This window comes from Filicampus tigris, chromosome 10 (assembly GCF_054856515.1).
Source record: "Filicampus tigris isolate MCC_2025a chromosome 10, RoL_Ftig_1.0, whole genome shotgun sequence".
Classification (NCBI taxonomy): domain Eukaryota; kingdom Metazoa; phylum Chordata; class Actinopteri; order Syngnathiformes; family Syngnathidae; genus Filicampus; species Filicampus tigris.
The window spans coordinates 15,035,443-15,048,872 of NC_141226.1; the positions used below are offsets into that span (position 1 = coordinate 15,035,443).

Here is a 13,430-nt window from a genome sequence, read left to right on the forward strand (position 1 = left end):
GTGCATGTCGCCGTATGTTTGTGTGGCGATATATTGGCAGTTTATACGGTCGTTATATGTCGTTGCCCTTATAAAAGCCACCGGAGGCTGCCAGCCTAAAGCCGGCGTGATATTTACAGTGTGCTTCACGCATAAGTACAAGTACTTGTAACGGTCGTTCTCTGCTCGGCCTGGTGGACCTTTGGAAGCTGCCTTTTTTTGTCAAGAATAATAAGAGAGGGACAGTGAGTATTTTTTGGGAGGAGTAAACAAAGGAGTATTAGGGCCACGTTGAAAATGAACAAAATACACCACAGCATTCAAGTCATGATTTTATGAGAATAAAGTCATATATTTTTGTCTATATTTATTTGAGATAAAAGTCTCAAAGTAAAGTACATTTTTGACATACGTCGTAATATTACCCAAATAGTTTTATATTTCCAAGCAATTAGTTGTGACAATACGAGGTCATCGTTTTTTTTCACTTCGATAAAAGTGCTAATATTACCACAATAAAGGACTTAAATTAGACAGACTCAAATTGTACACCTTCAATAATAGGTATATATTTTTTGGTATTTAAATTAAAAATGTTTTAAATTAAAGTCAGTACTACCAGAATCAAGTTACGTGCTTTTGAGAAAAAGCTTATATAGTTTCAAAAAAGTCTTATAATAGTAATATATTGCCTAGCATATAAGTTATAAGAATAACGTTGCTATAGTTTTATGATTGTTATAATTTTTTAGATTGAAGTCATATGAAATATAATAAAGTTATAAAATTGCTAGATTAAAATCACCCCATTTTTTTCACTTAATTCGTAGTATTACGAGAACAGTCGTACATTTTCCAAATAAAGTCGTAATATAATGAGATCAAATTAGAATATTGTGAGATGTATGTTTTTTTTATTATTTATTTTTTTAGAAAGTCCTAGAAAAACATTCATTTGTCAAAATAGGACTTGTAATCTTGAAAATATACACAATTGTCACAATATTATGACTTAAATCTTGAAACTGTGACTTTTTGTTCTGGAAAAGTTCTCTTTTTTCTAAAACCATCCCATTTTTTTCACTTAAAAAATATACTCTACTCACATAGCATTACTTTAATCTCAAACGTAGACAACTTTTACAACTTTTGTTTGACAACTTACTTATAAATAAAGAAAACATAACTTTATTCTCATAAGTGTTACAGCTTTCATCTTGAAGACATATGACACTAGTCTCCTAATGTTTTTTTTTCTTTCAATTGGGGCCCTAATACGCCTTCTGAGTGGACAAACACTACACTTCAAAAAGAAGAAAAAAAACAAAAAACAAATCATAACATTGTCACATAAAAGTCACCAAAGACATGAAACAATGCCACCTGGGTGACTTTGCTAAATCCCTTTTACGGCATTATTACAGTTTTGTTTATTGCATATCCGGTGATGAATAAGCCAACACCACTTTACAAATATATACGTACTGTCTGATATTATCAACAGTAGACTCTAGATCACAACCTGTCCTACAATATGTGAGCCCATTATGGGGGAATTAGGTAGTTAACAACTGTGTGCTTTCCTCTCCATTTGGTCACACGCCACTCATTTGTCTGGACAAGAAGAATAAACGCGCGCCAGAAGATTTTTCAAGACGCGGGCTGGTGATTGGGCAATCTTTCATAATCCAGCATGCAAAACGTGCGGCGTCCATAAAAATGATGACGATGACGACATCAATGATCCACAATCAAGAAATACGGATAACCAAATAATATTGTGACCTGCGGGAATCTATTCAAACATTCACGTCAGTGATTTGAAGCAGGTGTGGGGAACTTTTTTTTTTTTTTTTTTTTTTTTTTTTAAATCAAGGTGCCTTCATAAAGTCAAGTTCCATAAAAGGCAATCATTTGAAGTTACATCAATTGCAGTTGTACCCAAAAATATCCACAGCTACGTAATAATAAATTGTAATAGAGATGAATTTAAAAAGTGAAACTCAGATTCACTACCCAGAGAATATTTCATGATTAAAAAATAATTTTTAAACATTATAGCTAACAGATGAGAAAAACTAACAAAACTTTCACTTTTTAATTGAACTACAGAACTACTGAAAGAAATGTGGGCTCAATATTGTGCCATTTGGGTTCCCCATTCCTACTTTACACTCATTGAAAACCAAACAGCATCGACATGAGGTATCACAGTACAGTCAAAGGTGTGTTACCCTATAAAATATAATGCACTGCCCCCTACTGGTGTGAAGTGCAGATTAAGATGGCACTTTGAGCAAAATCGCTGGTTTCGTACGCCGGCGGCTCCGCAGGCTGTAACATGAGGGTCAATGAATTAATGAACGCAATGAATTCCATAGTGTCATTTTAACTCATTCACTGCAGTCGTTAACTGGAATACGGCCGTAAATTGATATATTGGTCCAGTGAAATTCAGATTTGTAAAATAACTGTAGTGACAAACAAACGCCAGTAGATGGGAGTTTTGCATTGCTTTGGATTTGAGATGAGTTAACAATACGTTTTAAGAGAAGTATATACAGTACGTAGTACTAGGAAGTGATAGCCAGACTGCGGCTTAAACAAGGCTGTGTTGAAATGGAGCAGGCATTGTACTGTATGTACACAATTGGAAGAAATGTTAACATTCATCACTCTGATTGGTCGTCAGCGATTGGTCTCACCGCCTCCGGTTCTGATTGACCCCCACTCAGAGGGGAACTCCCGCTTTCTTGCGCCACTTGGTCCGGCTCAGGAATTTGGCCCGATGGTGGCTCAAAGTCACAAACCAGCTCGGACTCCTCGGTGTGGGCGGGGCTGCAGTCAAAGGTAAAGTCCGATTGGTCCTCGGTGAACGAGGGGCTCTCCTGGAGCTCCGCCTTTCCCGGGCCGGTCTGGTCCGACACGTCAACGGGCATATCCTGGTACGCCACGTCCGGCTGGTCCTCCACCTGGTCCGGGGGTCTGGGTTCCCGCGGCAACGAGAGCCCCCGGTGGCGAATGCACAACTTGTGGAGCTCCGTGACCTCGGAGATGCTGCTGGTGTTTCCGCTGTCACGGAAACTGGCCAGTGGAGGGCGCACTTTCACCCCCGTCACCGTCACCGAGCCCTCGATGGCCTTTCGTAGCTGGATAGGGGTTTTAGTCACATGACAACAAGGCTGAAGCGCACAGGTTTAACAATAAGCAGCCCAATTTTCAGCATGATTACCTCTCTTCCGATCACGGCCAGCATAAACGGAATGATTGGATGTCTCAAAAAGATTATCCTGAGAGATTATCCTGCGGCGTTGGGAGTGTTTAGAGTAATTTTTCCTTCCAAGTCTGCTCGCAAAAAGGTTTTGGCTGACAATGATAAATGCAATTTGAGTATTTTATACCCCTAACGATCAAAGTCAGCAAAAGCCCGATTATCTCTGAAATTGCTGAGCCAATAATCGTTAATGTTAAATCTGTATGATATTCACGATCGCAAATCTTCAACTGTGTAGGTGGATTTATTGTGCATCTATTTTTTTTTCTCTTGTTCTTGTTTCTTGTTGTTGGGGTCTTACACATTTTATCTGATGTTTAGCAATCTGGGGCGATCATCCTGTGGTGCGGAGTGAGAGGAGAGAGATTTTCGCTCCCTGATCTGTTTGGAAAGCCGTCAATCGCAAATATTAACCCGTTTTTTATCTTGTATTTACGTAGGTGTGGGGTCAAATTGCAAAGATCGGTTAGGATGTTAAAAACGGTTACGTGTCCACGCAGCCAACGCAGGCAAACACATACCTCTTTGAGGGAAACGACACCGACCAGACGGCCCATGCTGGTCACGTAGGCGTGATCCAGACCCAGGAGGGAGAAGATGGTGTGGGTCTGCAGGGGGTGCAAAGATACAAGAACGATGGTTGACAGCGTCGCAAGCGGCGTCCTGCGCAAGGTTGGCTGCTTGCACCTTATGAAGCGAGGTTTGCTCCACTAGCTGGAACGGAGCGGGGTCAATCTTGGAGGTCTTGAAATCCAGCGGCTGGTCCAGCTGCTGTTCTTCCCACTCGGCGATCTAAAAACAGACATGACAGGCTGCTAAGTACAACTACTACTCCTACCACAGATAACAAAAGCATACGATTTAGCGCCTTTCTTCTTGTTCCGCGGGCCTCACCTCCGTTGGGCTCATACAATCTTCTACTTCAGTCGGGTCCTGATGAAGTACAATTTAAAAAATTGAATACACAGGCATACTATTAGCAGAGACCGTTATTACTTTAGACCGTAAAAAAAAAAATTGACCAGCGTATACATTTAAATGACCGGGAAGTGGAAGTCTTAGTTTCCTCTTAAAATAACCTTGCATTTCTTATTACTGCTCTAATAAGAAATTGAATATATAAGACAAAATAGAAAAGTGGAAGGACAATGCAAATGTTCATAAAATATCTCCTTATTTAGTCATTTCAAGGTTAATTGAGGATTCTAGACTGCCTAATGTAAGGAATGTAAATGTGGACGGTCCCTGTGATTGGCTGGTGAACATTGCTAGAAAATGATTGGAATGAGCAGACACCTTTAAGTCAAAGACGCAAAACACAAACACCACACACATACGCAGGCACACTTTGCTCATGCGCCCCAAGTACTTTGGTCCTGGCCAGGCAATGGTTGCCAGGCAACAGATGAGACAATCTTACCGCCATGGAGATGCGCACGCGCTTGGGCTTCCTTCTTTCACACGGTACCGCCTCACCCGGACTCTTCCCACCGGGAGCGACGGGCCAAAGGAGAGTGGACAAAAGAAATCGTGAGTGCTGACAGCTTGAATGAAATGAAAAAAAAAAACAACTTCTAGTCAAGTGGATCATTTTCCTCAGGCTTGATCACGACAACGAAAAACGTGATCCTGCTCTGCATGCGTTTTGTCAAACGGGGCCCACTCACAGCTGGCGTTATGCTGGGCACAAGTGCGGCAGAATGGGTAACCTCAAAGTAGGGTTTAGAGTAGGGTTATAGGGTTTCAAAGTAAAGTTTCAAAGTAGGACGACGGTTTCAAATTAGGGGATGGGTTAAAGTTTCAAATGAGCACTTTAAATTGAATTAGGGTTTCAAAGTTAAGAGTTATGATTGAAAAGTTTTGGAGGATAGGTTTCAAACTAGGTTTAGGTTAGCCTTAGGCTTAGCTTTCAAGTTAGGTCTTCAAACTCAGGTTAGGGTTTGAAATTCGGGTTACAGTTTCAAATGAGGGTTTGATTTACAATTAGGATTTCAATCTAAGGTTAGGGTTTTAAACTAGGGTTGGGGTTTCAAATTAGGGTTTCAAACTCAGGTTAGGGTTTCAAGTTAGGGCTTCAAACTAGGGTTAGGGTTTGAAATTGGGGTTTTAAATTAGGGTTGCGGTTTCAAGGTAGGGATTCAAATTAGGATTATGGTTTCAAACTCAGTTTAGGGGTTCAAATTAGGGTTTTCAAACTAGGGTTAGGGTTACAAATTAGGGTTTCAAACTCAGGATAGGGTTTCAAGTTAGGGCTTCAAACTAGGGTTAGGGTTTGAAATTAGGGTTACAGTTTCTAATGAGGGTTTGATTTACAATTAGGATTTCAATCTAAGGTTAGGGTTTTAAACTGGGGTTAGGGTTTCAAATTAGGGTTTCAAATTAGGATTAGGGTTTCAAATTAGGGTTTCAAACTCAGGTTAGGGTTTTAAGTTAGGGTTTCAAACTCAGGTTAGGGTTTCAAATTAGGGTTTCAAACTAGGGCTAGGGTTACAAATTAGGGTTTCAAATTAAGATTAGGGTTTCAACCTCAGGTTAGGGTTTCACAGGTTAGGGCTTCAAACTAGGGTTAGGGTTTGAAATTGGGGTTTTAAATTAGGGTTGCGGTTTCAAGGTAGGGATTCAAACTAGGATTAGGGTTTCAAACTCAGTTTAGGGGTTCAAATTAGGGTTTTCAAACTAGGGCTAGGGTTACACATTAGGGTTTCAAACTCAGGTTAGGGTTTCAAGTTAGGGCTTCAAACTAGGGTTAGGGTTTGAAATTAGGGTTACAGTTTCTAATGAGAGTTTGATTTACAATTAGGATTTCAATCTAAGTTTAGGGTTTTAAACTAGGGTTGGGGTTTCAAATTAGGGTTTCAAACTAGGGCTAGGGTTTCAAATTAGGTTTCAAATGAGGATTAGGGTTTCAAATTAGGGTTTCAAACTCAGGTTAGGGTTTCAAGTTAGGTCTTCAAACTAAGGTTAGGGTTACAAATTAGAGTTTCAAATTCGGATTAGGGTTTCAAATTAGGGTTTTCAAACTAGGGCTAGGGTTACAAATTAGGGTTTTAAACTCAGGTTAGGGTTTCAAGTTAGCGCTTCAAACTAGGGTTAGGGTTTGAAATTAGGTTTACAGTTTCAAATGAGGGTTTGATTTACAAATTAGGATTTCAAACTAAGGTTAGGGTTTTAAACTAGGGTTGGAGTTTCAAATTAGGGTTTCGAACTAGGGCTAGGGTTACAAATTAAGTTTTCCAATTAGGATTAGGGTTTCAAATTAGGGTTTTCAAACTCGGGCTAGGGTTACAAATTAGGGTTTCAAACTCAGGTTAGGGTTTCAAATTAGGGTTTCAAACTCAGTTTAGGGTTTCAAATTAGGGTTTTCAAACTAGGGCTAGGGTTACAAATTAGGGTTTCAAACTCAGGTTAGGGTTTCAAGATAGGGCTTCAAACTAGGGTTAGGGTTTGAAATTAGGGTTACAGTTTCAAATGAGGGTTTGATTTACAATTAGGATTTCAATCTAAGGTTAGGGTTTTAAACTAGGGTTGGAGTTTCAAATTAGGGTTTCAAACTAGGGCTAGGGTTACAAATTATGGTTTCAAATTAGGATTAGGGTTTCAAATTAGGGTTTTCAAACGAAGGCTAGGGTTAAAAATTAGGGTTTTCAAACTAGGGCTAGGGTTACAAATTAGGGTTTCAAACTCAGGTTAGGGTTTCAAATTAGGGTTTCAAACTCAGTTTAGGGTTTCAAATTAGGGTTTTCAAACTAGGGCTAGGGTTACAAATTAGGGTTTCAAACTCAGGTTAGGGTTTCAAGATAGGGCTTCAAACTAGGGTTAGGGTTTGAAATTAGGGTTACAGTTTCAAATGAGGGTTTGATTTACAATTAGGATTTCAATCTAAGGTTAGGGTTTTAAACTAGGGTTGGAGTTTCAAATTAGGGTTTCAAACTAGGGCTAGGGTTACAAATTAGGGTTTCAAATTAGGATTAGGGTTTCAAATTAGGGTTTTCAAACGAAGGCTAGGGTTAAAAATTTGGGTTTTCAAACTAGGGCTAGGGTTACAAATTAGGGTTTCAAACTCAGGTTAGGGTTTCAAGTTAGGGCTTCAAACTAGGGTTAGGGTTTGAAATTAGGGTTACAGTTTCAAATGAGGGTTTGATTTACAATTAGTATTTCAATCTAAGGTTAGGGTTTTAAACTAGGGTTGGAGTTTCAAATTAGGGTTTCGAACTAGGGCTAGGGTTACAAATTAAGGTTTCCAATTAGGATTAGGGTTTCAAATTAGGGTTTTCAAACTCGGGCTAGGGTTACAAATTAGGGTTTCAAACTCAGGTTAGGGTTTCAAATTAGGGTTTCAAACTCAGTTTAGGGTTTCAAATTAGGGTTTTCAAACTAGGGCTAGGGTTACAAATTAGGGTTTAAACTCAGGTTAGGGTTTCAAGATAGGGCTTCAAACTAGGGTTAGGGTTTGAAATTAGGGTTACAGTTTCAAATGAGGGTTTGATTTACAATTAGGATTTCAATCTAAGGTTAGGGTTTTAAACTAGGGTTGGAGTTTCAAATTAGGGTTTCAAACTAGGGCTAGGGTTACAAATTAGGGTTTCAAATTAGGATTAGGGTTTCAAATTAGGGTTTTCAAACGAAGGCTAGGGTTAAAAATTAGGGTTTTCAAACTAGGGCTAGGGTTACAAATTAGGGTTTCAAACTCAGGTTAGGGTTTCAAATTAGGGTTTCAAACTCAGTTTAGGGTTTCGAATTAGGGTTTTCAAACTAGGGCTAGGGTTACAAATTAGGGTTTCAAACTCAGGTTAGGGTTTCAAGATAGGGCTTCAAACTAGGGTTAGGGTTTGAAATTAGGGTTACAGTTTCAAATGAGGGTTTGATTTACAATTAGGATTTCAATCTAAGGTTAGGGTTTTAAACTAGGGTTGGAGTTTCAAATTAGGGTTTCAAACTAGGGCTAGGGTTACAAATTAGGGTTTCAAATTAGGATTAGGGTTTCAAATTAGGGTTTTCAAACGAAGGCTAGGGTTAAAAATTAGGGTTTTCAAACTAGGGCTAGGGTTACAAATTAGGGTTTCAAACTCAGGTTAGGGTTTCAAATTAGGGCTTCAAACTAGGGTTAGGGTTTGAAATTAGGGTTACAGTTTCAAATGAGGGTTTGATTTACAATTAGGATTTCAATCTAAGGTTTGGGTTTTAAACTAGGGTTGGGGTTTCAAATTAGGGTTTCAAACTAGGGCTAGGGGTACAAATTAGGGTTTCAAATTAGGATTAGGGTTTCAAATTAGGGTTTCAAACTCAGGTTAGGGTTCCAAGTTAGGGCTTTAAACTAGGGCTAGGGTTTCAAGGTTGGGATTATAACTAGGATTAGGGTTTCAAACTCAGTTTAGGTGTTCAAATTAGGGTTTCAAACTAGGGCTAGGGGTACAAATTAGGGTTTCAAATTAGGATTAGGGTTTCAAATTAGGGTTTCAAACTCAGGTTAGGGTTTCAAATTAGGACTTTAAACTAGGGCTAGGGTTTGAAATTGGGGTTTTAAATTAGGGTTATGGTTTCAAGTTAGGGATTCAAACTAGGATTAGGGTTTCAAACTCAGTTCAGGGGTTCAAATTAGGGTTTTCAAACTAGGGCTAGGGTTACAAATTATGATTTCAAATTAGGATTAGGGTTTCAATTTAGGGTTTCAAACTCAGGTTAGGGTTTCAAGTTAGGGCTTCAAACTAGGGTTCGGGTTTTAAATTGTAGTTTTAAATTACGGTTGCGGTTTGAAGTTAGGGATTCCAACTAGGATTAGGGTTTCAAACTCAGTTTAGGTGTTCAAATTAGGGTTTTCAAACTCGGGTTAAGGTTTCAAATGAGGGTTTCAAACTATCGTTAGGATTTCAAATGAGGGTTTCAAATGAGGGCTGGGTTTCAAACTAGGATCAGATATTAAGACAGTGGTCTGTGTTTATACACATGCCTCCAATCAATGTGTAACAAAGCACTGTGACTGTTTGCTGTCACCTCTGGTGTCTCCTGGTCTTGCTCAACAGAGGACAGCGTCTGAGAGCCTTCCAGGGATAAAGAAACAATCAGACGTTCCCATTTCACACCTGACTTGAGTCGCGCGGCGGCTCGGCCACTACGTACCGGCGAGATCGTGGGCGTCGCTGACTCCCGTCGAGCTTTTGAGCGCCGACTTGAGAGGACGGCGAAGGTCGGAGCCGGCCGGACCGAAGGAGGACGACTCCTCTGTGGAGATCTGCGGGCAAGGCGTATTAACAAGAGGGAGGCGCACACACACGACGCACATGACATGCACGTGCACAGCAAACAAGGAAAGACGTGCACAGACAGCAAAAAAGGAGACAGCACAGGTAAGGGCACAGACAACAAGACACACACAAGACAAGCGAGCGCGTTAGTGGCAACCGGGACGACATTTACAACAGGGAAGAAACGCTTCAAGGTACAGTGGGGTTTAAATCGTTCCTTGACAACGCTTGTAACTAGGGCCTGACCCATGAGCATTTTTTTCAGGCAGACGCCAATTCCGATAGATTAATCGGCTGATTAATGAAAAAAAATAAACACCTTATTTCACGGTCCCTTACAAGGCATGAATTACAGGCAGAACATTGAACTGTTCTACAATACGTTGTCCTTTAGTAGTATTTGTGTAGTTTTCTTGTTTGTTTGAAATCCAAACTCCAAAACTCTGCAGATTTTTGCCAATTTTACAAGAGCTTTTAGTTTCAGTTTTGTCTTGCCCTCCTGGGGCATTGAGATCAGAGTATGCTGTTAACATGTGTCAACTGTGGGCCCGTGAAGCCCTTTGAGACTCTTCGGGGCTGTATAAATACATTTGACTTAACCTGACAAGGCTGATTAAATCGCCCGGATGATTAATCGGACGGAGCCCTACTCGTAAACCACAACACAAAATTGTATCTCAAATCATCTTCTTTGAAATGAATGGAAAACCGTTCAAGCCTCCCTGAAAAAAATAACAAACATGTTTATAATGTTTTCATCACAAGCACTCTATAATATTGTACTTTTCGAATCAAACAGTAATGAGATAATTCAATAGAAAGTAAAGAAATGAAACAGTTTTGCCATTTCAACATGGTGCCCCTCCTTCTGGTGTGCCACCCGTGGCCACCTGGGGGCACTATAATACAGACGTAGAAACGTGCAAAGAAGAGTTCCATAACTGAAACTAACTTTTTTTTTATTTGTAAGGAATAAAAGAGTACACGCAGATTGTTTCAATCTCGGAACTGATATTGTGTTCATTTGTATTCACTTACATTTCACCCCACCGATAATCGTTTTGCTGACGATAATCATGATAAGAAATTTCCCTCACTATTTCGTCTCTACTTTAAAGCCAAAGCACTTACCACCACTGTGTTGCACAAGCTCCATCTGTGCCTTTACCTCCTGCTACATGCAGCTCACATGCTGTGTCTTAAGTCGATTTCCCAACACGAACCGGGAGCCCGGCTCCGCCCCCCGGACCCGCCCTCTTCTCGAACCCCCGCCCCGGACGCCTCCACACCTCTTGGCTGCTCACCAGGAAGCGAACCCCTTGATGAGCGTTGCTGTGGCGCGAGGACGTGGGGGCGCTGTCACTGGTCAGGCTGGTGAGGCTGGTCAGGTTGTCGTTGGCGTCGCTATCCAGGAGCAGCTGGCGCAGGTGGGTCAGGCGGCGCTGGCGACTCAGCTGCAGCGAGAGCAGAGACTGCAGCTGAAGCTTCTCGATGGAGCCCAGGAGGATCATGGAGTCTGCAGCGGGAAGTGGATGGAAAGTGGCCAAGCGGATGTCACCAGGATTAGCCTGTCAGTATTGTTTTTATTCCAAACACATGATGAAAAAAAAATGCAAAACATATCTCCTTGAAAAGACACTGCCCTGCCTTACCTCGAGATTCAACCAAGGCGAGCGTCTTGAGCTGACCGGTCAGCAGCATCTCCTGCAGATCCCGATAGGACGAGGTCAGTGTGATGAAGCGCACGTCCCGCACCATGATGTCTTCCACGCGGATATTATACTTCCTGCAACATAGAGGGTCAGCGATGGAGGTTATAATGGAAAAGTCCACAAAAAAATCCTAGCGATAGAGGGATTTTTACACAACAAAAAAGCTGCAAAAGAAATCGCTATCTAGGGAATGAGTGATCATTCATCACTATACCACTACTTTTTCAAGATGCATTGTGGGATACATTGAGGGCACAATATAGGAGACAACCATGACTCACTATAGAGCCGAACAGCAATACAAAATGGCCACCTCACTGTACAGGACACTATATAGTGGATAGAGAGTCTTCCCAAGTCAGCCTGGAGACTCACTCGTGATGGCCCATGCCCAACTCTGGAAGATAGGGCAGCTTCTTGATGCGGATGATGGAGTCGTACAGCGACGGCTGGAGTGACTGGGCCACAGCGTTGGCCAGGATCACCGCGATCATCACGGGCAGGATGTGCGAGATCTGACCGGTCAGCTCGAAGACGATGACCGCGGTGGACACGGTGTGGGTGACGGCCCCGGAAAGTGCTGCAGCACCTGCCCAAGGAGAGGGGAAAAATAAAAAAAGTTCGACTGTAAAACATAAACAAAAGACAATTAAACGTTGTATATTTGAATGCCAAAATGTACAACCAATTACCATTACCGAGTAATTTGGTCCAACATAACTGTTAGCTTAACGCTAACATATACAAGATCACATGGACAAGTTAATGGAAATAAGGTAAAGGTTCAATATAAATCTTCAAATACTGTACCTGGTATTTTAAGGACTGCTTAAGTGACATGTCAGAAACTGATTGTCCTATTTTTCATTACTGGCCGACTGTCGGCCACTGCTTTTGCCGCGATTCAAAATTTGGAAACGTTGTCACGACAAAAATGCACATGAGCTTTCAGAGAAAGAAATATGTTTTCCCAATACAGTATATACAGAAAAGTATATATTGTCTTTTACAATAACGCTCAATTATATTTACAATTTCGAGAATAGCAAAAATCTGGCAGGAATCAACTCCCTGACAAATATTTATAAAGCCTATCTAATACTTTAAACACTGAATGTACCCCAAATTCATATTCCCCAAATCATTTTAGTATGATCTCTCTCTTAAAAAAGAAATGGTTTACAGATGACTGGAGATGCTCACCCACTACGGCATAACCGCCGGGAACTATGGGATAGACGCTGCCGTCGGCATGTATACCATCAGGAAACATGGCAGCCATGATCTCTCCAACCAGTCTGCCAAATGCTGCGCCTAATCATCGCACACGTTCACAACATGATGCTTTTTGGGGTGGATTATATTATCATGAAAAATAATCTAGGCAAGATTGGACTCACCGATAAGGAAAACTGGCATGAAGGCCCCGCATGGAACGGGCATGGTGGTGGCCACGGCGGACATCCAGAACTGACAGTGGACATTCAAGTGGAAATGTGACATCCATATGAAAAATTGACTTTTTAAATAGCTTGTAGATTGAGATTTTCGAGACGCGAGCTGTCATTTTTAGAGGATGTGGTCCGCCAGATTGAGCTAGCCAGCTTCCTTTATGACTCTGTTCCTCCTCATTTCTTTAAGGAGAGCAAATTGCTCAATTGTTTCTGGCCATTATCAACTGCAGTCTTTTTTCTGGTGTAGTCTACCAACAATTAAAACCAAATGTTATTCAAGCCCAGCTAATAAAACCTGGTCTTGACCAAAGGTGTGCTGCAGAATTTTAGACTCATTTCCATGTTGCCATGTATTTTTAAAAAGTCAGGAAAAAGTGGTGCACAATCAGCAAGAAAAAAAAGGTTTTAAGATGTTGTATAGCACAAAGTCAGCCCTGTTTCGAGTTTTTAATGATTGGCTAATAACTCTGGAGATGTGTGTCTTGTTTTGTTGGACCTGACTGCAGAGCTTAATATAGTTGAATACAGTATTCTGTTGGCTCATTTTGCAGCACCAGGTGGACATTAGTAGTAGTGCGCTGGAGTGGTTTAGGTGCACAGGACTTTTTGTGTTAGCATTGGTTGCTCTCAGTCCCACTCTGCTCCAATTTCGTATGGTGTTCCACAGGGTTCAATTTTGGGGCCCCTGCTGTATTCAATGTATTTGCTGCCACTGGGTTCCATCTGGGTACCAGGGAAACATGGTATTTACTCTCACTGTTGTGTGGAT

The 13,430-nt window shown here is 41.0% G+C and overlaps 1 protein-coding gene across 4 annotated transcripts in view; it reads right to left on the bottom strand.

Moving 5' to 3' along the window:
* Window positions 1-2,063: 2,063 nt before the first annotated feature.
* Window positions 2,064-13,430, bottom strand: part of clcn2a (chloride channel, voltage-sensitive 2a) — a 65,869-nt gene continuing 54,502 nt past the window's right edge. For all 4 annotated transcript variants that reach the window (XM_086042331.1, XM_086042333.1, XM_086042332.1 and 1 more), the window contains 12 exons: window positions 12,608-12,677; window positions 12,411-12,521; window positions 11,583-11,796; window positions 11,148-11,281; window positions 10,800-11,011; window positions 9,371-9,482; window positions 9,245-9,291; window positions 4,674-4,736; window positions 4,148-4,186; window positions 3,941-4,045; window positions 3,775-3,861; window positions 2,064-3,128 (listed from right to left, as the gene is read on the bottom strand). In XM_086042331.1, coding sequence (XP_085898457.1) covers window positions 2,652-3,128; window positions 3,775-3,861; window positions 3,941-4,045; window positions 4,148-4,186; window positions 4,674-4,736; window positions 9,245-9,291; window positions 9,371-9,482; window positions 10,800-11,011; window positions 11,148-11,281; window positions 11,583-11,796; window positions 12,411-12,521; window positions 12,608-12,677 — 1,671 coding nt within the window. In that variant the 3' untranslated portion in view covers window positions 2,064-2,651. The remainder of the gene's footprint in view (window positions 3,129-3,774; window positions 3,862-3,940; window positions 4,046-4,147; window positions 4,187-4,673; window positions 4,737-9,244; window positions 9,292-9,370; window positions 9,483-10,799; window positions 11,012-11,147; window positions 11,282-11,582; window positions 11,797-12,410; window positions 12,522-12,607; window positions 12,678-13,430) is intronic.